This window comes from Anopheles coluzzii, chromosome 2 (genome assembly GCF_943734685.1).
Source record: "Anopheles coluzzii chromosome 2, AcolN3, whole genome shotgun sequence".
NCBI classification, from domain to species: Eukaryota; Metazoa; Arthropoda; class Insecta; order Diptera; family Culicidae; genus Anopheles; species Anopheles coluzzii.
The window spans coordinates 14,341,159-14,362,867 of NC_064670.1; the positions used below are offsets into that span (position 1 = coordinate 14,341,159).

The 21,709-nt window shown below is 49.1% G+C and overlaps 3 protein-coding genes across 7 annotated transcripts; 2 read left to right on the forward strand and 1 right to left on the reverse strand.

Moving 5' to 3' along the window:
- Positions 1-140: 140 nt before the first annotated feature.
- On the forward strand, positions 141-1,455 carry LOC120949473 (uncharacterized). Its single transcript, XM_040366791.2, has 5 exons — positions 141-454; positions 539-613; positions 682-762; positions 832-982; positions 1,125-1,455. The coding sequence occupies exons 1-5, from the start codon at positions 355-357 to the stop codon at positions 1,177-1,179; spliced, it is 462 nt and encodes a 153-aa protein (XP_040222725.1). The 5' UTR covers positions 141-354; the 3' UTR covers positions 1,180-1,455.
- A 302-nt stretch (positions 1,456-1,757) lies between these two features.
- LOC120950315 (uncharacterized) lies at positions 1,758-3,284 on the forward strand. 2 transcript variants are annotated; one of them, XM_049606367.1, is made up of 4 exons: positions 1,758-2,026; positions 2,095-2,172; positions 2,246-2,329; positions 2,401-3,284. In XM_049606367.1, the coding sequence occupies exons 1-4, from the start codon at positions 2,011-2,013 to the stop codon at positions 2,583-2,585; spliced, it is 363 nt and encodes a 120-aa protein (XP_049462324.1). In that variant the 5' UTR covers positions 1,758-2,010; the 3' UTR covers positions 2,586-3,284. The 2 variants fall into 2 exon arrangements, with proteins under 2 accessions (XP_049462324.1, XP_040224200.2); XM_040368266.2 differs by having other exon boundaries at positions 2,249-2,329.
- On the reverse strand, positions 2,641-21,529 carry LOC120950309 (unc-112-related protein-like). Of its 4 annotated transcripts, XM_040368254.2 has the most exons (7): positions 21,328-21,507; positions 19,821-20,413; positions 10,512-10,660; positions 5,672-6,064; positions 5,028-5,596; positions 4,239-4,929; positions 2,641-4,153 (listed from the first exon to the last, which is right to left on the reverse strand). In XM_040368254.2, the coding sequence occupies exons 2-7, from the start codon at positions 19,945-19,947 to the stop codon at positions 3,953-3,955; spliced, it is 2,130 nt and encodes a 709-aa protein (XP_040224188.1). In that variant the 5' UTR covers positions 19,948-20,413; positions 21,328-21,507; the 3' UTR covers positions 2,641-3,952. The 4 variants fall into 4 exon arrangements, with proteins under 4 accessions (XP_040224188.1, XP_040224186.2, XP_040224185.2 ...); XM_040368252.2 differs by having other exon boundaries at positions 5,028-6,064; positions 21,446-21,529; XM_040368251.2 differs by having other exon boundaries at positions 5,028-6,064; positions 21,328-21,508.
- Positions 21,530-21,709: the final 180 nt, after the last annotated feature.

Sequence of the window (21,709 nt, forward strand, 5' to 3'; positions counted from 1 at the left end):
TCGTTTTATTTCTTCCTATACATCCACTGCGTTCGCCTGGTATGACGCACCGTGGGATGCAGCCGTTGTGCACGATTTGCGTAGTAAATCGTTATAGTGGCGATTTGCTATTTAAAACGCGATTCACCCGGCCCGGAAGCGTTTAGTATTCTTTTCACCCTTGGACGGAGCAATTAGCCGCTCTCGCTGGAGTTTTCGAAGACACAGTGCTCGCCAAGTGGTAAAGGCACCCCTAGTGCGTGCCGTTGACTGAGACGAAGAGTTGGTTGTTTGGTGTTTGTGAGTGGGAGGTTTATTGGAGCAGTACACTCCGCCCAGCACTCGGCAATCAAACGGACTCTCCATCGTACGGCGATGGAAGTCAACAAGCGCTGCCTGTGGCTGTTTGCCTTTCAGCTGTTTTGGTTCCTGTGCTTGGTGGAATCCTATCCCGAAGGTGTGAATTTCTACAAAGGTTCGTGTATGCAAAGCATTGCATTCCCTTTTTGCAGCCTAAATAAGACTTACCAAACGGTATATTCACTGCCTCACCCACCAGACTGGCTGCGTAACAAAAATGAGGACGATGTCGAGCGAATGATAGCAGAGGATCAGTTCGAAGCACCAAAGCTTTGTAAGTTCTTTGTTTGGAACTGTATACTGCCTGCTTTGGCTTAGTGTTCACAATGAATCTCCTCTCAGTCTTTTACAGGACGCCAAGCTCGTTCACCGATCTCGGGATGGGAGAACCGTTGGAGAAACGGACGGTCAACAGGTACAAAAGTGAGTAGAATGTTGAACCACTTAAAGTGATTGTGTTACTAATGGTCGTCTATCATCACCCCCAACCAGACATGATGATCGCCAAGGACAATCTCGATGCACCACTGACGGACGATGCCGAGCAGACGAAGGAAGCGACCCGTTACTACTTTCCGCGCATCACCCCCAAACGGTCGCCAGGTGCCATCCTGAGCTGGGCCATTCCTGCCGCTAATCGAGTGTAAATAGACTGACCCTCCCCTCCACCTGCAAACCCTTACTCACTCACATGAGGATGAGTTTTGCACGCTGCACGCTCTCCAGTGCCCCCTGTCCCTGCTCCACACTGGTTTCAGCCCTAAACATCTCCACATTTGTTTCAGGCGTGTCATCAGCACGAACTATCGACCACCGGGAATCAATCGGCCGGCCGCCTAATGCAGCGGCCCGCCTTACTGGGAAGTGTGTTAGAGCACAATGTCATGATCTCGCGTTGCATACTTCGATCTTCGGTTTGGTTCGAAGCGTTTTGTTTCACCTCGTACTTCGTTGCGCCTTCGTTTCCATAATGTGCTCTAACGCGTACATCAGCACTGGCTTTAAGAGAGGGAGAGAGAAAGAGGGCGAGAGAGCGGATTGAATAGTTGTTTTACCATCGTGTCGTCTGTAACATCAATATGGATAAATATAATCTTCGGGTTCTGCTAACAAAGATGATCTACGACCAACTTTAGCGCACAATGATGACACGAGTTTTTGTTTCAGTTCGAGGATCTTGCCCTTGTGTTTGGATAACTGCATAAAAATGGTAATAACGGTAAACGATAAATGACGCAAATGAGTAAAACAGGTGTAAAATTGATTTTCGGATAAAAATTGATTATGTAGTCGTGCAACCGTCATTTCAAATTGGACGAACAAATGCGCTCAACGCCACCTAGCGGAATTTATAGGAAACACATTACAAAACATCGGCTTTCCAGGGATCGGCACGTCACTTTACATCAACTCTTTGCTTCATCCGTCCGTGTTCATTAAAAGGCAATTCTTTTTCTGCTAATTTAACATAGCAATTCAGCCAGAAACGTTCATTTAGTGGAATGCAATAGGTAACTGTATAAAAGGCGATACAAAAACACATAGAAAGCGAAAAGAGCAGAACCAAAAGAGCTGTCATTCCAGTGGTACAGCAAAAACCTACAGGAAGTCCATTTCTCAAGACAAAACCAAACCGTGAAGTCATCACGCTGTCAACATAAAACATTCAACATGTCGGAAGAGAAAGGTAAAATATATGCTTTACATCTGCTACAACAGCATGGTAACGATTTTGATGGCACGTTTACCTTCCAGCTGAAAGCTCCTCATCCCAGGAAACGTGCATCTACACCGTAGAAACCAACCCATCCGGCAACGGTCATGAAATCCATGGTAGGTCCAACAAAACCGACTCAAAACACTTTACATTTCCGCCAATCTCAAACGTTATCATTTACGCTGCTAGCAGACATTTTCCATGTCGTGCCACCGCAAAGGAAGAGAAAGATACAAACCAAGGGTACAAGAATGACACGCACCACACAACCTCGTAAGTAACGCCTCAACATCCTTCCAACATCCAACGGACACGTTTGCTTGTGGTTTCTTGTTCTGCTTTAGCTCCGAAAACGGGAGAGTGTGTCAAATCCAGCTACAAAGCGTGTCTGGTGTCGGCTATAAAGAAAATGGTACTAGTAGACAAACTCGAAACGGAGATCCTAGCACGTCATCGTAATTTCACCTTGAAAAATCGCGAACAAACAACTGCTCCCAACGATCCCACCAACGCCAATAGTGGTGCTTAATCTTCCAATCCCACAGTCACACAGAGAGAACGAAAGAGAAAAACTCCACTGCTCATCAGGTATTAATTGTTAATCGAATTTATTGCTTCAGTACAACAGTAAAATTAGTCCTAACATGTTTGCCTACGAAACGAAGAACGAATTACACATGACAAAAAACAGTACGTCCCCCCTTTCGCTGCGAACTGGCGTGCGTTCTCGCTCTGTGTCCCGAACCCGAACAGCAGCGGTAATTGCAAGGGAGGTAGCGAATTAGTTTGTGCTAGTTGTAAGTGGATATCCACCAATCAGGCGTAAGTTGTTCGCTAAGTGCCACCCCGTGCGAGCATGTTAAGTAGCTTCGGATAAGGGCTTGGTGCGTCTACATTCGACAGTTGCGTCGCTCGCCGGTTCGTCTACTAAGTTGTTGCTGTTTCAAGTTAAGTTTTTGTTAACCAGTAGCGTGTTAAAATTAGGCAGGAAAACGGGACCAACTCAATTACAAACATACTAAACAACGTACGAACAAACACATACACATTCACTGCCATCGTTGGCATAGGTGCATGCTACAGCCTACGTCAGCCATTATCCTTTTGCAAAGAGGCACCGTTTTTTTCTCTCTCTCTAGTTTTTGTCACTTGATTATCCTGCAAAAAGGTACAGGAAGACAGTACAGGATCCACTACAACCCGCTTGGAAGGCTATCGCGGACACAAATGTCGTTACGCGTTCAATCCCGCTTGATACGGATGGTTGCGGCAAATCCGACGCAATCACCGTGCCGCCTCAATACTTTTACTTTCGCTTCTAATTATCAATAAGTAAGGCAATTTGATTGTATTTTCGCTTTTTGCTTTCCTTCGGGCTTGCTTCCAATATTTCTTTTAACAATTGCTAGCTAAAACTCGTACACAAATAGTTCCAATCGCACGCTGGAGCTAAGACACCAAGCCCGAGCTCGCGTGTCGCACATACCCTAAATCGAATTGGTTTTGCTTCTGCTTGTTGCTGCAGAAATTTGTTAGACAACAAAAGCTTTATGTTTTGCCAAAGAAAACTGTGATACAGCAATGGGACCCGGCCGATCTTTGGTCCAACTGCCACAACATCGTCCCGAAGCAACGGCTCAAAAGAATACAAACGGAAAGGGTTAATTGGGATCTTCCCCTCCCTATGGATAGGGAGAGGGACACGATTATACAGTAAACGCTATACTCTCTAATCAACTAATGTTATGTACAGTACAACAAAAGAGTCAAAACGAAGATTAAAGTTTACACGTAAAACAAGTAAAATTATGCCAAGGCATCGCCATGCCATACTGTGGTTGTGTGTGTGTTTGTTTTGAGAACGACATGTTATTGACGTCTCCCCTTTTCACCTCCCTAATTCCAGCCACCCGTTAGCTTGTGGAATAGCTCCTCGTTGAGCGTCTGGTTCGTTTCCTTCGAGCGCATTGACATGAAGATGTAGCCACCGATGAACTCGTGTATCACTTTGCAGTCCGCCGACAGGCAGGAGAATACGACCGTTTCGTTCTGGAACTGTACCATCATGCACCGAATCTCCCAGTTGACGTTCCAGGCCTGCAGTGAAACAGAATCGTAGAGAGCAATGAGTCAGTAACTGTCAGAAACCTCCAATTATACACCCCACAACAAAACTACCCACCTTCATTGTGTTGTATCGCCACGTCTTCAAATGGTCGCCGGTGGCAATGTCCATCTTCATGATCCGGTTGCTAGCGACACCGAGCAGCTCCTCCTTCTTGTGCCCGTCGAACTTGATCACGAACAGCGTGACGCCGAACTCGGGCAGGCTCTGCCACGCCCGGATGTAGCTCAGCTTCGCCTCGATCAGCGACAGATCCTTCACGTTCGCGTGCGCCTCCAGCATGCGGATCATGGCTTTGCTTTTAAGCTTTTTCGCGTACCGCGGTGCCAGATACTCGCTCGGATCAATCTCCCCCGGATTGATATTGATGGCCGGTGCCTGGGCCGGCTTTTGCATGCTGAGGAAGGACCGGATGCTGGCCACCTCACTGTCGTACGAGCTGTCCGCGAGCGACCGGCCCTTGGACGCGAGCCGACAGGCGGCCATCCACTTTGCGTACTGCTCCTCGTTGTCGCACCGGATCCACATCTCGCTGTTGATGCTCTGCTCGAGCGGCACCTCCAGCTTGATGTTGAACTTCTTCTGCGCCAGATTGACCTCGGGCGTCACCTCGCACCCGCGCAGATTGATCGTCACCTGGGGCGCACTGTTGGCGCGCGCGTCCTCGCGCGACTTGTACAGATGCAGATGCAGATCCTTGTACGTGAACCAGTAGCGCTTGTAGCCCTTCAGGGTGAACTTTTTCGGCCTGCGAAAGAGGGAAGATTAAAGAGGGTACGGTAAAGCCTCGTCCCCAAAAGCGTACAGTTCCTGCGCAAGCAGTACCGAACACACACACACACTTACTTCAAGAATCGCAAATAATCGGTCAGCTCCGGGATGTGGGTAATGTCGCCAGCGTTCACTCCATTGCTCGGTCCCTCGAGCGTAATCTGCAGCTCGCGCAGTGCCGCATCCACGTCGTCGTCTGCCGCATTGTCCAGGCTGGAGGTGTCGATGCCCGAGTCGGCCTGCGGCACCTCGTTCTGCTTGTTCACCTGCAGCTGCAGCGCGCCGAACATCAGCATCTCCTCCTCGGTGCAGTCGATCTCCTCGTTCAGCAGCTGCCACTTGGCCTGCTCGTACAGCTGGTTGATGCGCACCTGGTCGTACTTCGGGTTTAGGTCGAAGAACGTGTAGTACTTGAAGCGCAGGCAGAGCGTCTCAAACTCCCGTATGCCCTGCTCCATGATGGAGAGGGACGAATCGAGCCAGCTAATGTTCATGCGCGCCCGCTCGACCAGCGTTTTCGGCTTCAGCAGGCGCGATCGTGCCTCCGGGCTCGGTGCGTACGGACTGTAGGCCAGGTTTTCATTCCCATCGCCCGTGCTGGACGAAGAATCGCTATTGCCCGACCCATGGCCGTGTCGTAGTGTCTGAAAGAGGAACGGGAAGAGACCATTACAATCGGTTGCAGCTAGCGAAGTCGCACGAAAGAAGCTACAACTTACGCCCGTCGGTGAGCTGATCGGTGTGCTTTGGAGGGCCGGTTTCGGCGTGGAGAAGTGCGCGTTCGGTACCGGTGCGCACGAGAACGGTCCCTGGTGGACCGGGCCGTCCAGGCTGCCGTTGCTACCATTCAGGTTGTGTGCAGCGACCGGGATGAACGTGTTGGTGTCCGGCGCCAGATGGATGTAGTCCCGCCCGTTGCCATTCTGTTCGATCGGGATCTTCTTCTTCGCCAGGTCGGCGTAGTTCTTCTTCAAATGCATCGGCTCGAGCGGCTTGCAGAGGGACAGCTCCTCCGGGTGTCTGATGCCAAGGTCCTTGCAGAGTGCGACCACCGCACCGAACGTTTTGATGGAGAAGTCAACCCGGCAGTCTAGGTATCGGAGGTCCGGCATCTAAAAAATGGGGGAGCAAATGTGATGCAACAAGAGCGTCTATGATTAATGCATTGTTCCATGCAATCGAGTATGAGAGTGTCATAAAGCAAACCACAAACTAGCTATCAATTAGAACCTTGAACCTTCGTCATTCGCCCCACCGTGGCGAGCAATTTAGTTCATGTCCGCAGCCCCATAATAATAAAGGCTAACGCATTCCCGTGCGCACAACGTGCCGAACGTGACGATGATACCCCAAGCGGGCGGCAGCAAAACGTTGGCATGTGTTGGTGGCACATTTCAATTAAGATTCATTACGAGGGCAGCAAACCGTTTAAATTAACCCCGCGCGCTTTCACTTCCTTACGCGCTGCTGTGCCCATCCTCCGGCTAGCCGACGGCGCGCCATGGGAAGAAAGTCTTGCGAGAGAATTTAAATGTCTGATGCGCACAAAATCACAGCTCCTCTACTTTCCCCGCTCATTCATTGATTTAATCGCTGGCTGGGCCATCAACTAGTTAATAAAAACAAACAAATTCTGCCCTTCTCTCTCTCTCTCGATCACCGTGAGGGGACGCATTGGGGGACTTTCGGTGACCCAGTTTCGTGTGCGCTGCGATCTTCTCCGTTATCCAGTCATCGCGTGAAAAAAGCACACCAATACTGGAGCGGTTTGTTTCTGTTTTCAGTCACTTTGGTGTGTGCCGCGATATTCTGTGCGTGCCTTGGTTCTACGCCTCAGCAACAGCGGCCGTTGTTTCGTTATCTTGCGAGGAGCGAACAAATAATCCTCCCGCGCCCCAAACAAAGCAAAGTTATTCCATCCCTTGCTCCCGCATACGGATATGGCGCACGGTAAAATCGTGACCAAATGGCCAGCACCGTACTCCGAAACGGGCATTCGATGGCGCGTGCAAAACTGGACGCCGTTCTGGACGGCCTGTGTATCGCACTGATGTCATGGCCCAAAAAGCTCTCCGAATGTGTGAGCTGCGCGACACGCCAAAACGGAATAATTAATTCGTAACTCTTGTCTCTCTCTGTTGGCGTCGCCAGTTGTGCGTTACTCTAATGAATTGTTTGAAAAGGCGTTAAATGGCCGCTGTCCGTTCATTCACAGCTTCGCCGTTGATCAACTTTTAGTGCGGCTCGCTTATCCGCTGGAACTGGCTGGTCACCGTTTCTAGCAGCAAAATGAAGATTTAATCCTAATTTGTTGGATCGAGCTTTTTTGTCGAAAATCCTCATCATATCGCGTGTCACGAAACGAATCACGACCTTTTTTGGGAGAAAGTGTTCGTTGCGGTCCGGTACAAGCGCGCCTGTCAGCATTTTGCATGAGTCATGTATGGTTTATGTTTGTCCATCCATTATAGTGATAGTGATTCATGCGAAAAAGTGTGATCAGCGAGCGCCCTTTTTTTTCGCTTTTCAGTAGGTCCCGTTGGTTTGGTCCGGTTGGGGCCTTGGCACTCGTTTTCCCCCTTCCGTGTCGTGATAGCGAGTAACCAGCGGGGCAGCACAACGACTTGGTTAGGCGCCAACAAAGCGCTTGCAAATGCATCACAAAAAGCATCGCCCCAATCGCATGTGTTTGCTTGGAGCTGGGACGCAAATGGGTAAATGTGTGGTCTCGATTCTCGCCTTTGGATTGCTTCAAAGTTGTGCGAATGACTCAAGTGAGAGCTCAACGCGTAGAACTCGCAATAGTTTTATTCAAACATTTACGATAATCGATAACCGACGACGAAGTGTTTGCGTCATGTTTTAATACTTAATTCACCATTAAGCTCTTTCTCTCGTGCCTCTTTCTTTCACTCCTTCACCATCTGGTAGAGGCTTGTAATGGAACCAGCGCAAGCCAAAGGGGTTGTAAAAATGCTTGAGTTTCATAACAAACACCGCAGGCTTAACGGTGGGGAACTAGTTAGTGTACCCACTGATAAACAGAGCAAATACACCACGGTAAACATGCGGGGCCGTGGATCGGGAGATACGCGCGGTTCTGATACCGAATGGTCGGGACAGGCTCTGGCATTCTCACACACACACACACACACGCACGTCCATTCCGAACGCCGAAAGAAGGCCAACCTGTGTGCTAACAGCCTGGGCCGCTGTTGCAATCACGTCGCCATCGTCGTCGTCGTCGTCGCCCACTTAAACCAGGCAGCCACTTTTCGACGCCCTTCGCGTCAAATGTCAAGTATCCGCCACTTTGTAGCGCACAGTGTTTGTGTGTGTGTGTGTGTGTGTGTGTGGGTTTTGCTGGGTGTCCCCCATCACAACTGTTTTGCTAAACTACTTAAAAACAAAAAAAGAGCGACCGGGGGAACGAAAGTTTTCCTTCGAAAAATTCTAAAACACTCGCCTCAAATTGGCATTAACCCACGGTTTGGTGCGCAAACGCACCCAAACGCGAACAGTTGGCCGGTGGCCAGGTTTGTTCTGGACGGGCAACCAACCAACCAACAGGTGCTGCTCCCCCCTGCTGTAACCATTCGTAGGTGTCTGTGTGTGTTGGTTGCTCTGTCCCTTTCCTCTCTTGGTAAAGTGTTCTGGCGCGGGGAGCGTGATTCAAACCTTGAACCAAACCCATCCGGTGGGAGATTTAAGGAGATCGACGAACGGTGTGGAGTGTTGTGGTGTGCTTGCAAGAATGCTTCCAACCTGCACACTGCACACCTTATTAGCTGCGGCAGAACGTACTCCAACGGAGACCGGATGTTGCTAGCCGAGCAAAGGTGTGGATCACTGTTGATAGCGCAATACGTCACCAAACCGTACCATAATTGGATTAACGATCACTCCTCTCCGCCACTTGACATTTTGCGCTCACCATTGAGGGGGAGTCATTTAACATTCTAAAATATGCATATCCACATAATAAGCGTCGATCGCACCCGTAACGCCTCCACGCACAGGCCCCAAAGCAGACCCGACTCGAACTGTGGCCAAACTAGATCCGAACTAACTCACAAGCGCCATTCGGCGGCTGTAAGGTGTCCCACGGCCCTCTCTCCCCCTGGTCAAGATTAATGAATCCTTCTGCTGCTGGAATGTGACCACTGGAGGTGGAGATTGAATTTCCCTGACGCCTCCCATACGCAGAACCATGCACTTGGCGAAAAGCTTTACGCCTCAGTGAGCCAACAGCTCCAAAAACCCGCCCATCGTGCCACATTTCAAACATTCATTAGGTGGTTCGTGCGAAGTTGTACGGTACATTTTAACCGCTGCTACACTCGTATGCTAATGCATTTGCGTTACCGCGCAACCGGCAAACCTACGCTTGGCAAAAACAATCGTATGCAGGGGGAGGGGGGGGCGCACGGAGACGCACCACCGGGGTTGTCGTCGCTGGTCGATCGCATTCACGTTCGACTTCGACTTCAACAACGGGGCGGGCGGGGATGGCCTCTCATGCCTAAAAATAAGCCGCTGCGTACGATCGCGCAACTGATCGCGCACTCGGCTGGTCAGCAGCGTGGGGCCAGCGGATGTGGTTCATTTCGATACGCCACGCCAACACACGGCCTCCTTCTTCTTTAGTCTAGGACGGGGATGGAGTGTGGCCATGTCATCTCCGGTTATGATCGGCCGTGCGGTGATGGAGTGCCCCAAGCTCGCGCATCTTCGCTGCAAAAGCCGCGCACATGCACGTGCTCGTTAAGAGAGTGTTTTGCTGTGGCGGGACGACGAACGGACCAACCCCCGAAAAAGGTCAATAGGCAATAAAAATGGCGGACCTAGGGTACGCCAGAAAGTGATCGGTCGCGTTTCATATTTTTAGCGTCGGAGTTGGCCCTTTTTTGTTGTTGGTTTGTTTGCTTTAATGGCCTAGATGTGTGCAGGGATGGGGTTGGGTACTCTCTTCGGTTTTCATAAGCAGTTCCTCCCACTCTGTATGCTGCTATGAGATCGCAGAGTTGCTCTCGGATCGGTTCTGTGTGGGACGTGCGAAGATCAAATAGCACACACACACACACGCAAGACCAGCAAACGCTGCTGCGGTGTTAAATTCGATACCGCAATACTTGAGGAGGGTTGGGACAACTGTTTTTTGGGATAGTCAAATAACACGATCATCTTGTTGACCGATCGAGAGTTGTTCATTTGCAGCAGCAGCAGCAGCGGCAAGAGCACGTTCAAAGAGAAAAAGGCCGCCAAACAGACCCCGCTCGTTGACCTGCGAAATGATTGTCCACGTTGCGGTTTTCGTACAGATGGCGTCGTTGTACCGGAAACTACTGCAACTATATTGGCCAATTAAGCCATTCCAGTAGAGCCAGGAGATGGATGTTTGAGACTCCTACGTGTACGGTTTCTTGACATAGCTTAAGATCCAGTGTGTACTGTTGGTGTTGCAACTGGATTACAACGGTAATCCACCCATTCTGAGGCGATAAAACAGGTACAAGGGTGGGTTCGTTCCGTTCCAACGAAATTGACGAGGCCGCTTACCTGAACTCGCAACGTTTTGTGCATCGGTGTGAAGTGCAGCAGGGCGTCCGCGTGTAGGCCCACCTGGTCGAGCGTTGACTTGGTGCGCGTCAGCCATTGGTTCCGGGTCGGCCACCACAGTGCGTGGTCTGACCAATCTTTCGGGTTTTCTGGAAAAGGGAAAGACAAACGAGGAGATGTTTAAGTAATCCGCCTCAACAGCCAACAGTGCGTGGTTTAGTTTATCACCGTAATCCTAGTGAATGTTTAAGTTTCCTTTTTGTGCTATTTTTCTATATTGATATCGATGAAATAAAGCTTTATTGTATATGCTGATTCAAATGGAATTCAAACTGTTGATCTGTTAAGTACCAACCAACGATCCTTATATGGTTGTAAACATCGTACATTACTTGATATGTTGACGTACTTCGAAGATAAATAAAACATCATACAACATACAAACATTTGACAAGATAAGGCTCAGTACACACGGTGCTAATCTACGCTGTTGGCAGAAAACGTTACAGGGTATGGTTCGAACAACATTTCGCCACGAAGCAATAAACCGTTTGTAGATTAAGCTGTCAAACATCCGCAGCCGCTGGCCCGATGGCCCGATGGCCCATAAACGGCCCAACGGAGGGTCGATTTGCACATCCCTTTTGAAACCGATAAAATGTAACAAAAGGATGCACACAATTAATGGTTGCAGCACCAATATCCCTTTACAATGTACGCGTCGTTCACTCGCAACAACTTTCGCTTGCAATTTAGTGCAACTGTGTGCATACTTTCTCTTCCCAGGCGGGATGCGCTCACCGCCGCACATTTGGGTCGTAATTTAAACCCTGCCCACAGATCTCCGGCGGTCACAGTCCCGTATATTTGTTTCCTCCTTGCCCGGCCCATTCCGTACCATCGCCCAACAGAGCAAAACCATCTGCTGGCAGTTACCGGGGGTGTGTATGCGCGTTGTACAGTGTAATTCATTCCGCTTCATTTTCCGCTCCTTCTTGTCTATTTCTCCTGCCTCTGAATGGTTGGACATTCAGGAACTTCCACACTGATGGGTCGTCGATTTGGGTTAGATGTCGGAATTTGTGCAACCACTTGAAAGACATTCAGATCGGTCAGTATCGGTAACGTTTTTAAAAGACTAGTGCAGCAGTGATTGGTTAGTTGTTGGTTATTGGAAGATGACCCTAAAAATAACCCATCACGACTAGAATGCGGGTTTCCTGGTCTTTTGGCATCGATCACTCGCAAGAACTCGTAGAGCAGTAATCATAAGCTCACACCAACTGCAGATGTGTGGTTTTCATCACACACACACATGAAGATCACACACAGTAACTCATCTCAAGTGCTCTCCGGATGGATTCAGATTTCCTCCAAAGCCTTTTGCATCTTCTTCCGACCCGTAATGACACCTCCGGTGTACTCTCCGGCTTTCCCAATACCCTTCGCACTTCACTGGAATTCTTCCGCGGGGCCGGGACCCGCCCTGGCCCTGGACGGAAAGTTGCCAACCGAACCGAAACATTGCCAGACTAGTCGACATGTACGAGCGCGGCGGGTTGCGGCGGCGTCGTCTCAGTTGTCTCGGCATCCGGGGAACTGGGACTTTGTTGGGCGAGCTATAAAAAGCGATGCTCGCAGATATTTATGAGAATTCGAAACACACATCGGCGAAGGTTAAAGTTATGCTCGGCAATATCTCAACAGCACCGAGTGGAAGATTTCCAACCGAGGAGCGCAGTGTGAGGTGATATGAGGGAAGGCGATTGTTTTTCGAAAACATTAGACTCCGATCTTACTACCTCCCTTCCCTCGCTCGCCCTAATAATTCTTCCCAAGCAGAATGGTTTATGCATGCGTGTGCGATTGCGATGGGTTTTTGCGTTTTTCTTGGTGCTATAAATAGTACAAAAACCGCTAGCCGAACTTGAGCATCATCTCGTGGCGACCGAGGCAGCGTGTGTTTCAAGCTAAAACAAAACCTTCACCAGACAGAAGAGACGACAGAAGAGGGGTTTTGGGGCGGTGAAAGGAGTGTTCGAGTTTTATTTATCGCTCTTTGTACGGGGCGGCACCGTGCTGTGTTGCAAGGTATTTCGAAGCAATTTAATTAGAAGCATACGATTCAGGGATATTAATGCGTTTAATATCGAATATTAAATCTCATTCTGTTTTAGTTTATTGCACAAAACTCCCGCATCATCCATTTCATATCCTGACCTAATCAATCAAACAAGACGCTAACAGTAAACCTCATCATATCCTTCCTTTTCAAGCTCACGCTCCTCTCTAAACCTCTATATCGACCCGCCTGGACACAGGACATTGGCCACCGACATTTTTATTGCTCCATTAGCCACTATTAATCACTCAATTTACACGCCATAACCTTGTGCAGGCGGCTTTGTGGCAGGAAATTAACCCGCTTCCTTCCGTTCAATATCGGGGAAAGGTTGCCGTTATACCGCCTAGAACCGGCCTTCCGCTCACTCGGAACCCTGGTTCACCGTCACCGAACACTGGTGATAAAATTTCCCATTTAATCCAGCGCCGATGACGGTAAAAGTGTCACTGTGGCTGGCTGCAGTGTCTGGACGGGTGGGAGTTATCCGGTGCTGAATAGTGATAGCGCGCACACCACGACCCTTTTTTCCGATCGCGCGTAGTTACGGCCCGGGCCACGGCACGGTGTCTTGTGTTTGATTGTGTTCCTAATGGCGATGGCAGTGGTGGAATGGTACACGTGATGTCTGCCGCAAACTGTGCAAACAGCGGAAGATTCCGAATGTAGGTCTAGGCTCGAGCGCGCGCCCGAGCTTCTGCTGCCAACGTACGTACGCCATTTGGGGCGATGGTGGTGGAATTCAATGTCAATGTTGGGGAAGCGCGCGCGTCGCCCCATCGAAAAAAAAAACGCAACGCCTTATCGTACCGACGGGATCACGGCGACGACGCCCCTCGAATGACGGCGAAAAAAAAGGGAGCTAATGCCGCCTGCGGGCGTATGTGCGAAAAGAATTTTATCGTACCAACGGCTGGAGGGGAGGAGCGTTTACGTGGAAATCAGGGTCGGTACGGTACCCCCGCTGTTTGAATGCCAGCATTTGTTTTGCGCTTTGCGCCTTGTGTGCTTCCCTTGCGTACGCGATCCGCCCTAGCGGCTGGTCAGGGTTCAGCAGCAGCAGCAGCAGCAGCTGCGCCGAAACTGTCATGATTCGAAGCAAAAATGCCATCCAAATGAAAGGAAAGGACCGCGTTTGTGGTGGTGCTGGACGCCTCGTAGAAGGTTAGAAGTGGATGGTCGGCTGGCGGTTTAGGATGAAGTGCCGCCCGCGCCTCGTGCTCACAACGCACAAAGAGAGGGAGTTTGGTAAAGTACATCCAGCTGCTGCTGTTGCTGCTGCTGCTACCGAACATCGTGTCGGTGTTTCCCCTGTCAAACGACGGGGGGAGAAAAAATTGGAACACATGCAGTCATAATGTTCTCGCTCGCTCGTTTATGTCGTTGTTTTTCTCAAGGGCGTGTGCTTTAAGATGCGTTTTTGGGGTTTAAAACGAAACAACGGGGGCAAATGGTTCATTGCGTTAACCGCGAATCTCATTGCTGAGGGAACACTTTGTAATATGAAGTGGTTGAAGGATTTCTGGAGAATGCTTGCTATATAAAGCTCTTACCGCGCGGCTACATGAGGTGAAATATACAGCGAAATGAACTATTTGACAGGTGAAATATCTGACAGGTAGAGCTAAAGGGTTGGGGGAGACACAACATCCGCTTTGGAAATTCTATTAAAAATAATATCTTCTTAAGCAGAACATTCTCTAATAAGAAGAAATTATGAACTGTTGATTGAAAATTGACGAAGTACTCAATATTGAAGTTATTTAATGAAGTTAATTACTATTTTGTGCACGTTATTTGTTTACATTGCACATCAGCTGGTTGCTGTGATGCTTTATCCGTCAGATATTTCGCCTGTCAAATAGTACATTTCGCTGTATATTTCACCTCATGTAGCCGCGCGGTTAAAAACAACTCGTTTAACAACTCATACAAATACTGCTTCAACGAATGTCTTCCTAAGTCCCGGGTCTATGCTAACATGTTGAGGCAATGGCAATAGCATTTCTGGATTTTTTATTTATTTCAAAAACTGTAAACATTTTTGCTCAAAAAGTAATTTAAAATTATGTTGAAATTATTTTGTACCCGTTTTGGTATGCAAAAACGTCCGAAAATGTTCCATGTAACATTTTCATAGACCTGGGCCTAACTTCAACACACAACACGACATCATCCCTTCAATCCAAGGCCAACTCAGATGGCGCAATCGATCTGATCTAGGTTTGCTGTGGCGACTACTGAACCGTCCCCGTTTGACGGTATCGGAGACTGTCCACCATTAATTTAGCATAAACAAACACGCCCGATCCTTCGAATGTAAATGAGACACAAGCGCTGCGATGAAATCGCTCGGCGGCCTGAGCAGTCACCTCCGTCCGCAATACCTCACCAATCCACACATTAGATCATCCGCTTCAAGGAGTTCTGATTAAAGCAGGCCTGGCAGTACCAAGTACCAACGGGTGGACGAACGTGAACGTGAAAGAGGAGGTGAAGGAAGAAGAAACACGCCGTGCTCAATGTGCTCAATGGAATAGTTTCTAGCACCATTGGGGTTTCTTCCGATGTCGAGATTGTCGATCGGAACCGTCTGCGCTACTTCCTTTCCCGGAGTGGGCCTGAATGTGTGCGTGTGTGTGTCCCCTCACTTCTACTTCCTCTCAACCCGCACAGACACACACACACAAACACAAACGATCATCATTCGTTTGCTCGCTCGTAGGCGCACTATTGCCCAAGGTGTATAGACGCATGGAGCCGAACCATTAGCTCAACGCGCAGCCATGGCTACGCAGCGGATGGGAGTACAAGACCAGTGCGCGACAAGGTCTTTCTGTCTGTTGTGCATCATTCAAACGCGTCTTGGGAGTGATGGTATGCGTGTGTGTGTGTACGCGCGGACGCGCTACATTGCGTTTGGTCCGTGTGGAAATGATTGAGGGACTTGATGTTTTTAAGATTCCCAGTATAACCCCGTATCGGAATGGAGGATGCAGATTGCCTCCGCACGGACGATGAGGTGTGTGGGAACAAGTGTGTTGATGTGTTTTGTTTTACGTGCGTCGTATCCGCCCCCTCCCTTGCTCTCTCCACCGCCTGTCTCTTGGATCGATCCGGGCAAAAGAGCGACCGAAGGAAACGGTCGGGCGTATTTTCGTAAACAAAATATTAAACACCATGTGTGCTGGTAATGTAATGTTTGTGTGTGCGGGGATGAAACTTGGCACGAGAGGGGAATGCATTAGAATTCACACCCGTCTTGTGCATGGTTTCTCCCTTCCACTACACCCTCGAACAAGCAGTTCGAACTTCCTTGACACGGCTGTTTTTGGGGGCGATAAAGCGAGACAGAGAGATCCGATGATCACCGAAACACCCTGTGCGAGCGAGGTAGTTATGATGCTGCTGCTGCAGCATGATCACGCACGACGACCATAACGCGATGGCGGAACCGGAGGCACTGGCGCGAACACAGCTTAAAATGAAACCAAGGACGAGTTCCTTATATGGTAAGAGTGCGGCGGGCAAAGAAAACGGTACCTTCGCAGTGTCTGAGGGGGAAACTGAGGGAAGGAGTGCGCTGAGGTGAACTGAACTGGATGGTTGGCATGGAGATGGAGCAAGAACAAGACCACATTGCTATACGGCTGCGGAACGGATGGATGCAAGCGAACGAACCATGCTGCGACAGCGTATGATGGTGAGTTTTGCTTTCCCTTTTTTTCCTTTTGTAGTGCAGTTTATATTTTAGTTTAAAACAAACTTTTCCCAATTAAATTCCAATCCATCCAACCTGAGCAAGAAGAGTTCCGATAATGTAGGTAAAATTATAACAAAACGGCCAAAGGAACGCCCCCTTCAATTAATGTTTACCACGAGAACCGTCGGCCATTTAATACACCACCGGGTCGCGATAGTAGCGTCGCCATTGCCATCTTTATCAGGTGTATGAAGGCGACGCGCGTACCTCTACACACAGCGCGTATAGTCGCGATACGGTGCAGCGCTCCACCGACTCATCAGCACCAGCACACACACACACACACATACACCGACCAACCAAAAGGGAAGATAAATCTTTCGTCGAGACGCGCTGTTCAAAGTGGTGTTGGTGCTGCTGATCGCTGAGGATCGCGAGCGCGCGCGCTTGTTTATCTCACCCCATTCTTCGAACGCGCTCGCTGTTTGTGTGTGTAGTGCTCTCTCGCTTCGAGGTGTGGTTGGCAGCAGCAGATTCAATCCATCCGCAGCCATAAGCTGCCTGTGCTGGGTGGCTACCGTTCGTCGTAAGTGCTGCGTCATCAGCTTGCGGGTCAGTAGTGTTGTGTATTAGGTGGTATCTCGAATTGCTACCGGTCAGCCCTTCGGCACGGCACGTACTACTGCTCCCCCGCCTCCCTCCGTGTCTTCGTGCTATTAGTGTACGTGTTCTTGTTGTTGTTGTTGTTGATGACAGACGAATAGTTGATCTGCGGTAGGCGCGCCCGGTGCCTTCACGTTTGACGCTTAAAACATTAGTGTGAGTTTGCCTAGAAGGGCATCGTCTCGAGCGATCTCGCAGGACGAGCAATCGCCACTGAATAAAGAACGCTTTCTCTGTCCCAACTCGCCCTCTCTTACTCGCGCTTCAAACGCCTCAATAAATGAAAATATTCTATTAATAACTATCGAAAACTGAGCGCAAACCGAAAGACGCCGCAACCGATCTACGCGAGGGACAGATCGTCCGACCGACCAAACGCGCGAGAAGGAGGATCTTGCCCGCTCTTCACGCTGACGTGTTAACGCCAAATGATGGTGAGTTACCTTCCCGGCCCGCTGGGAAGACAAACACTTTCTTTTCCTTTTTAAATCCCGCCTGTATGCGACACACTCACACAAACAACACTGGCATACATACATGGCCCTGAGGGGTAGTTATAGGATGCTGTAGAATGTAAATAAAGGGTGCGTTTGCAATGATGAGCGAACGCGACCGGCCAAGGTAAAATGGTATGAAATCAGTTACACACACACACACCTAAGAAAACAAAAAAACTGTAACCATTTCTCGATAAATCGTAAGGACGAACAATAAGAAAGTTCAACATCCGGAACCGAAGTTTGGGACCATAATTCAACTCAATCCTCCTGCATTCAAACGACGGAAAGTCCAACAACTGACGGGATGATGACGTAAGCAGCCACTTCACCTTCCCACCGTCTGGGATGATGGCCAAATAATTATTTTTGGTCCATGAGTCACACTGATCTGCACTGCAACTTCGCTCCCCACACACACACACATCCGGGCCTGCGTTGGTTCCGGTAAAGGGCGGGGGGTTCGTACATCCGGTACGAGATTTGTTAGGCAGCCCAGGCGCTGGCACGACGTGAATGTTGAAAAGCCAGCACACGGGTCCCGAGGGGACTTGATTGCGAGCGCGTGCCTTGGACAATCCTTCCCCTTTTTTTGATGGGCGAAAATGTTGATTCCGCCAACACACACAGTGCGAACTTTGGAACGCCAATCGCGCGGGGAGGTTTCTTCAGGTGTAGTGGTGTTGTTTTTGTTTTTTTGCAAGCAAACGGGCAACGACGGCATTCCAGTACTGGGAACGGGTTTTTGCACTGGGGCCGGACAAGCCGTAAAACACACATACACACACAGGCCAATGGAATGGAGCCAATGGAACACACGGCGGCGCACCATGCACTGGGCAGAAGGCGAAAAATGCAAAGTGTGTTGCACATTTGGTTGCAGGTTCAGCCGGGCCCGGTAGCTTTTTGTAGAGTTGGAGTTGGACTCGACATCTTATCGGCGCCGCCCCGCTCGCGGGGGCATTAATTGACTCTGGGGTAAGTGCAAACAGACATTATAATGCGCACGAGAGCGTGTTCGGCAATCTTTGGACCGCTGTCGGTGACTGTGACCTTAGATGTAGAGGCTTGAATCAATGAAGTCTTTTGATGGTTTCATTAGAGCTATAGTTATGTTTACAATTTAGTTCAAGGGACAATAAGATCGGAATTCGTAGATCGGAAGATCGGAGACAATTATCATCTGGACCTGCCGTGCATGCTTCTTGTGCAGTAATTTACTTAAAGTTGCAACATTTTCAGGATTTATTTTCTAAAATCCTTTTCAAAGTATATTTTATAGTATCGTTAGTTAGTATAAAACTTTAAAACGTATATCAATAGTGGCTCTGATGAATTAGTCACAAGTATTTCAATACTTTTTATAGAATTCCTCCATGATGGTCTATTTAAAAAAAATAATAATAATTCATGTGCTGTTTCTAAGTGGAATATGATGTTGTTTTATGCATTTGACTGTGCTACAATGACACCCAATTCGTTACCCAATAAAGTATTATGCATAATTACTCCAATTGCTGGAGATTCCTGCGTTCGAACCCGGGGGGATATGCACTTCATAGAATAGTTTCTTTGACAATCGTTGGAAAACATTCGTGGAAGTGCCTCTGCTTCATTGCTCCGTGACAACACACCATTAATCTAGTTCTGCCCGAGGTCATATTTCGGTTCTCGTGACTCGTGGCAATATGCAACTGGTAAACATTTAGGTACGATATCATGTGTGTTACCCTTAGAATACCCAACAAGTGTGGTGCAACAGAATTAAATTTGATTACAAAAAGTAGAATAATTCCGAATATTAAAGCTGTTACTGCTTTAAAATAGATTAATCGTGTTTTCAAGCCTATTTCCTCTGTTTTGTTCAATATCCTGTAAAGTTTGGGAGTAATTTTGCTCATTTTATCACCCAGCCTATCGACTAGAAGCCTTACAATAGGTAAGGTAAACATAACGCCTGATGCGTTACGATGCGTAACACCACCCATGGGTACAATCGTTTTAGCACCAAAGTGCCGTGTGCCCCCACGGTGATGGGTAAAAGCGCATTCCAATGGGTCATACACACCTGCCAAAGGCAACTGCACCGCAGGCCAACGCAACTGATGTCCAGTTGTATGGGAGATTTTTTCGCCATATACTTTCGCGAGTTTATTTTCCTTTTTCCCTCCCCACAAAGACACCAGCAGCTAGCTCGCGCAAGTGGTCCGGTTTTGGTGTGCAACCGCGGCCATCGTTCTCCCCACAATGTTTTCCACGTACGTACAAACACAGATACATAGAAACACGAGCCCAACACGTTTGGGGGGCAAAAAAACACTTACCTGGATCGACCAGACGCAGCATTACACCGCCGATGTGCAGATCGCCCCGGACACGCAGCGTTTTCTGCACCTGAAGGTCGGTAATGTAGACCTTCAGGTTCCAGGTATTGTCACCTACGTGTATCATGTTGTCGCGTTGTGCCGCTTTTACCGCCGCCTCCGGCTACCTTCGCTACAAACACACACACACACTCACTTACTTATAGCCACTACCACACACCAGCAGGGGACAAGTGCACTTTGCACGCCCTTTTTGCACGGTGCCGTACAGCACAGGAATCAGTAGACAAATTTTTTTTGGGATTGGGATGTAAAACTGCCAATCTTATCTTTCACTTCTTCACATGAACATACACACTCACTCACACACTCAAACACACACTTGGAAGGCACTTGATCTCAGACCCGGATAACGCACTGGCCTTCCCGTTGGAATGCCACTTTCTTCACGACACTTTCTCTGCCGTTGTACCTTTTACACGCCTCTCGAGCGGTTCGGTGCAGAAAACGAGACTTTTTGCTAACGAAACAATCTTCAAACGGCCAACAGTGGCCGGAGGATGCTGTGTTGCTTGAGAAGAGACACACTGAAACTGTACCAAATTATGCCGCATACAAAGAAGAAGAAGAAGAAGAAGAAAAACACATAAATTAATTTCTATGAATATGAATCGATATAAGCACAGCACGGAGTCTCTAGCCCTCGCTCTCTCTCTCGCTGTTTTGCGTGATCGTTTACACATGCGATCAGTAGGTTCGCGCGCGCGAGAAGATCTCACCCCCCCTTTAGAACGTCGATCGCGCGTACCAGTATGCTCTCCAATCCCAACCCCTCACTAGGGACGTGCGTCTGTCTCTCTGTGTGTGTATGAGTGGGTTGGTCGGTTCGTGGTTTTTGCCCCACAACGGCAAAAGCGCTTCTCGAATAGACGTTGACGTAATCAGTCGCCGTGGGGTGCGCGCTACCTACAACCCCCTTATGCGGAGGGTGCTGTGCCGATGATGGTGATGATGGTGGACGGGAATTTGCACGACCGACCCCTACACTACACGCCAGCGCTTGATGTCTTCTGTGTTTACGTGTAAAGGCACGCCGAGGACGGTGCCAGGGCGACGGTACTGCAAAAGGGCTTGGGCCACAAAAAAAAACAAAAAAAAAATCCACGTTCACGGAACCAACCACCGGGGCAGCCGACACTGATAAGCGCACACACTCACTCACTGTTCTGTTGGAATGCGCTGCCACGGAATCTTCACCCATACAACACCACAGAGCCAAGGGCTAGCGGTGTGTAAAATAGCACATAACACACACAAAGAAACACCCCACGATAAAAGAAATTATAATCAATCAATTGCTGAACAAACAAGAAGAAGGACGGTAGAACACCACACACGCGTTTAAGCACCTCCGCAAAACAACACACGCACGCAGGGTTCGGAGTGGGAGCTAACAATAATAAATGTCGTCCGCAGCGAGGGTCACGCGAAACGACGGCGTACGCACCGAGATCTTGTTGGTGTATCTTAGCGCGGCATTGCTGGCGTGTCGCGTTTTGGCAAGGGAACCGGGTAACGAACACCACACCGCTATTGTGTGCTAGGTACTGCCGAGAGCGACTAACATTACTGTTGGGCTTGGTGATTTGTCCACTGCACAGCCGAGGAGAAGGCGAATGAATGTGCGTTCCGTTCGGGTTTCGGAATGCATGCTTGCGCGGACGGGTGTAGCGATGTGTGCGTGCAATCTTCGGCTTCTTCTGCGCAGTTTCGATGGCGAAGGGACAAGTGGTGCAACATATGTTGGCGTTATGCTGTGCTTTGGGCGGTCTATCGCTTCTTTTCTTGTGTTTCATTGATGTACATCACTGTCTAACATTGGTTTAGCA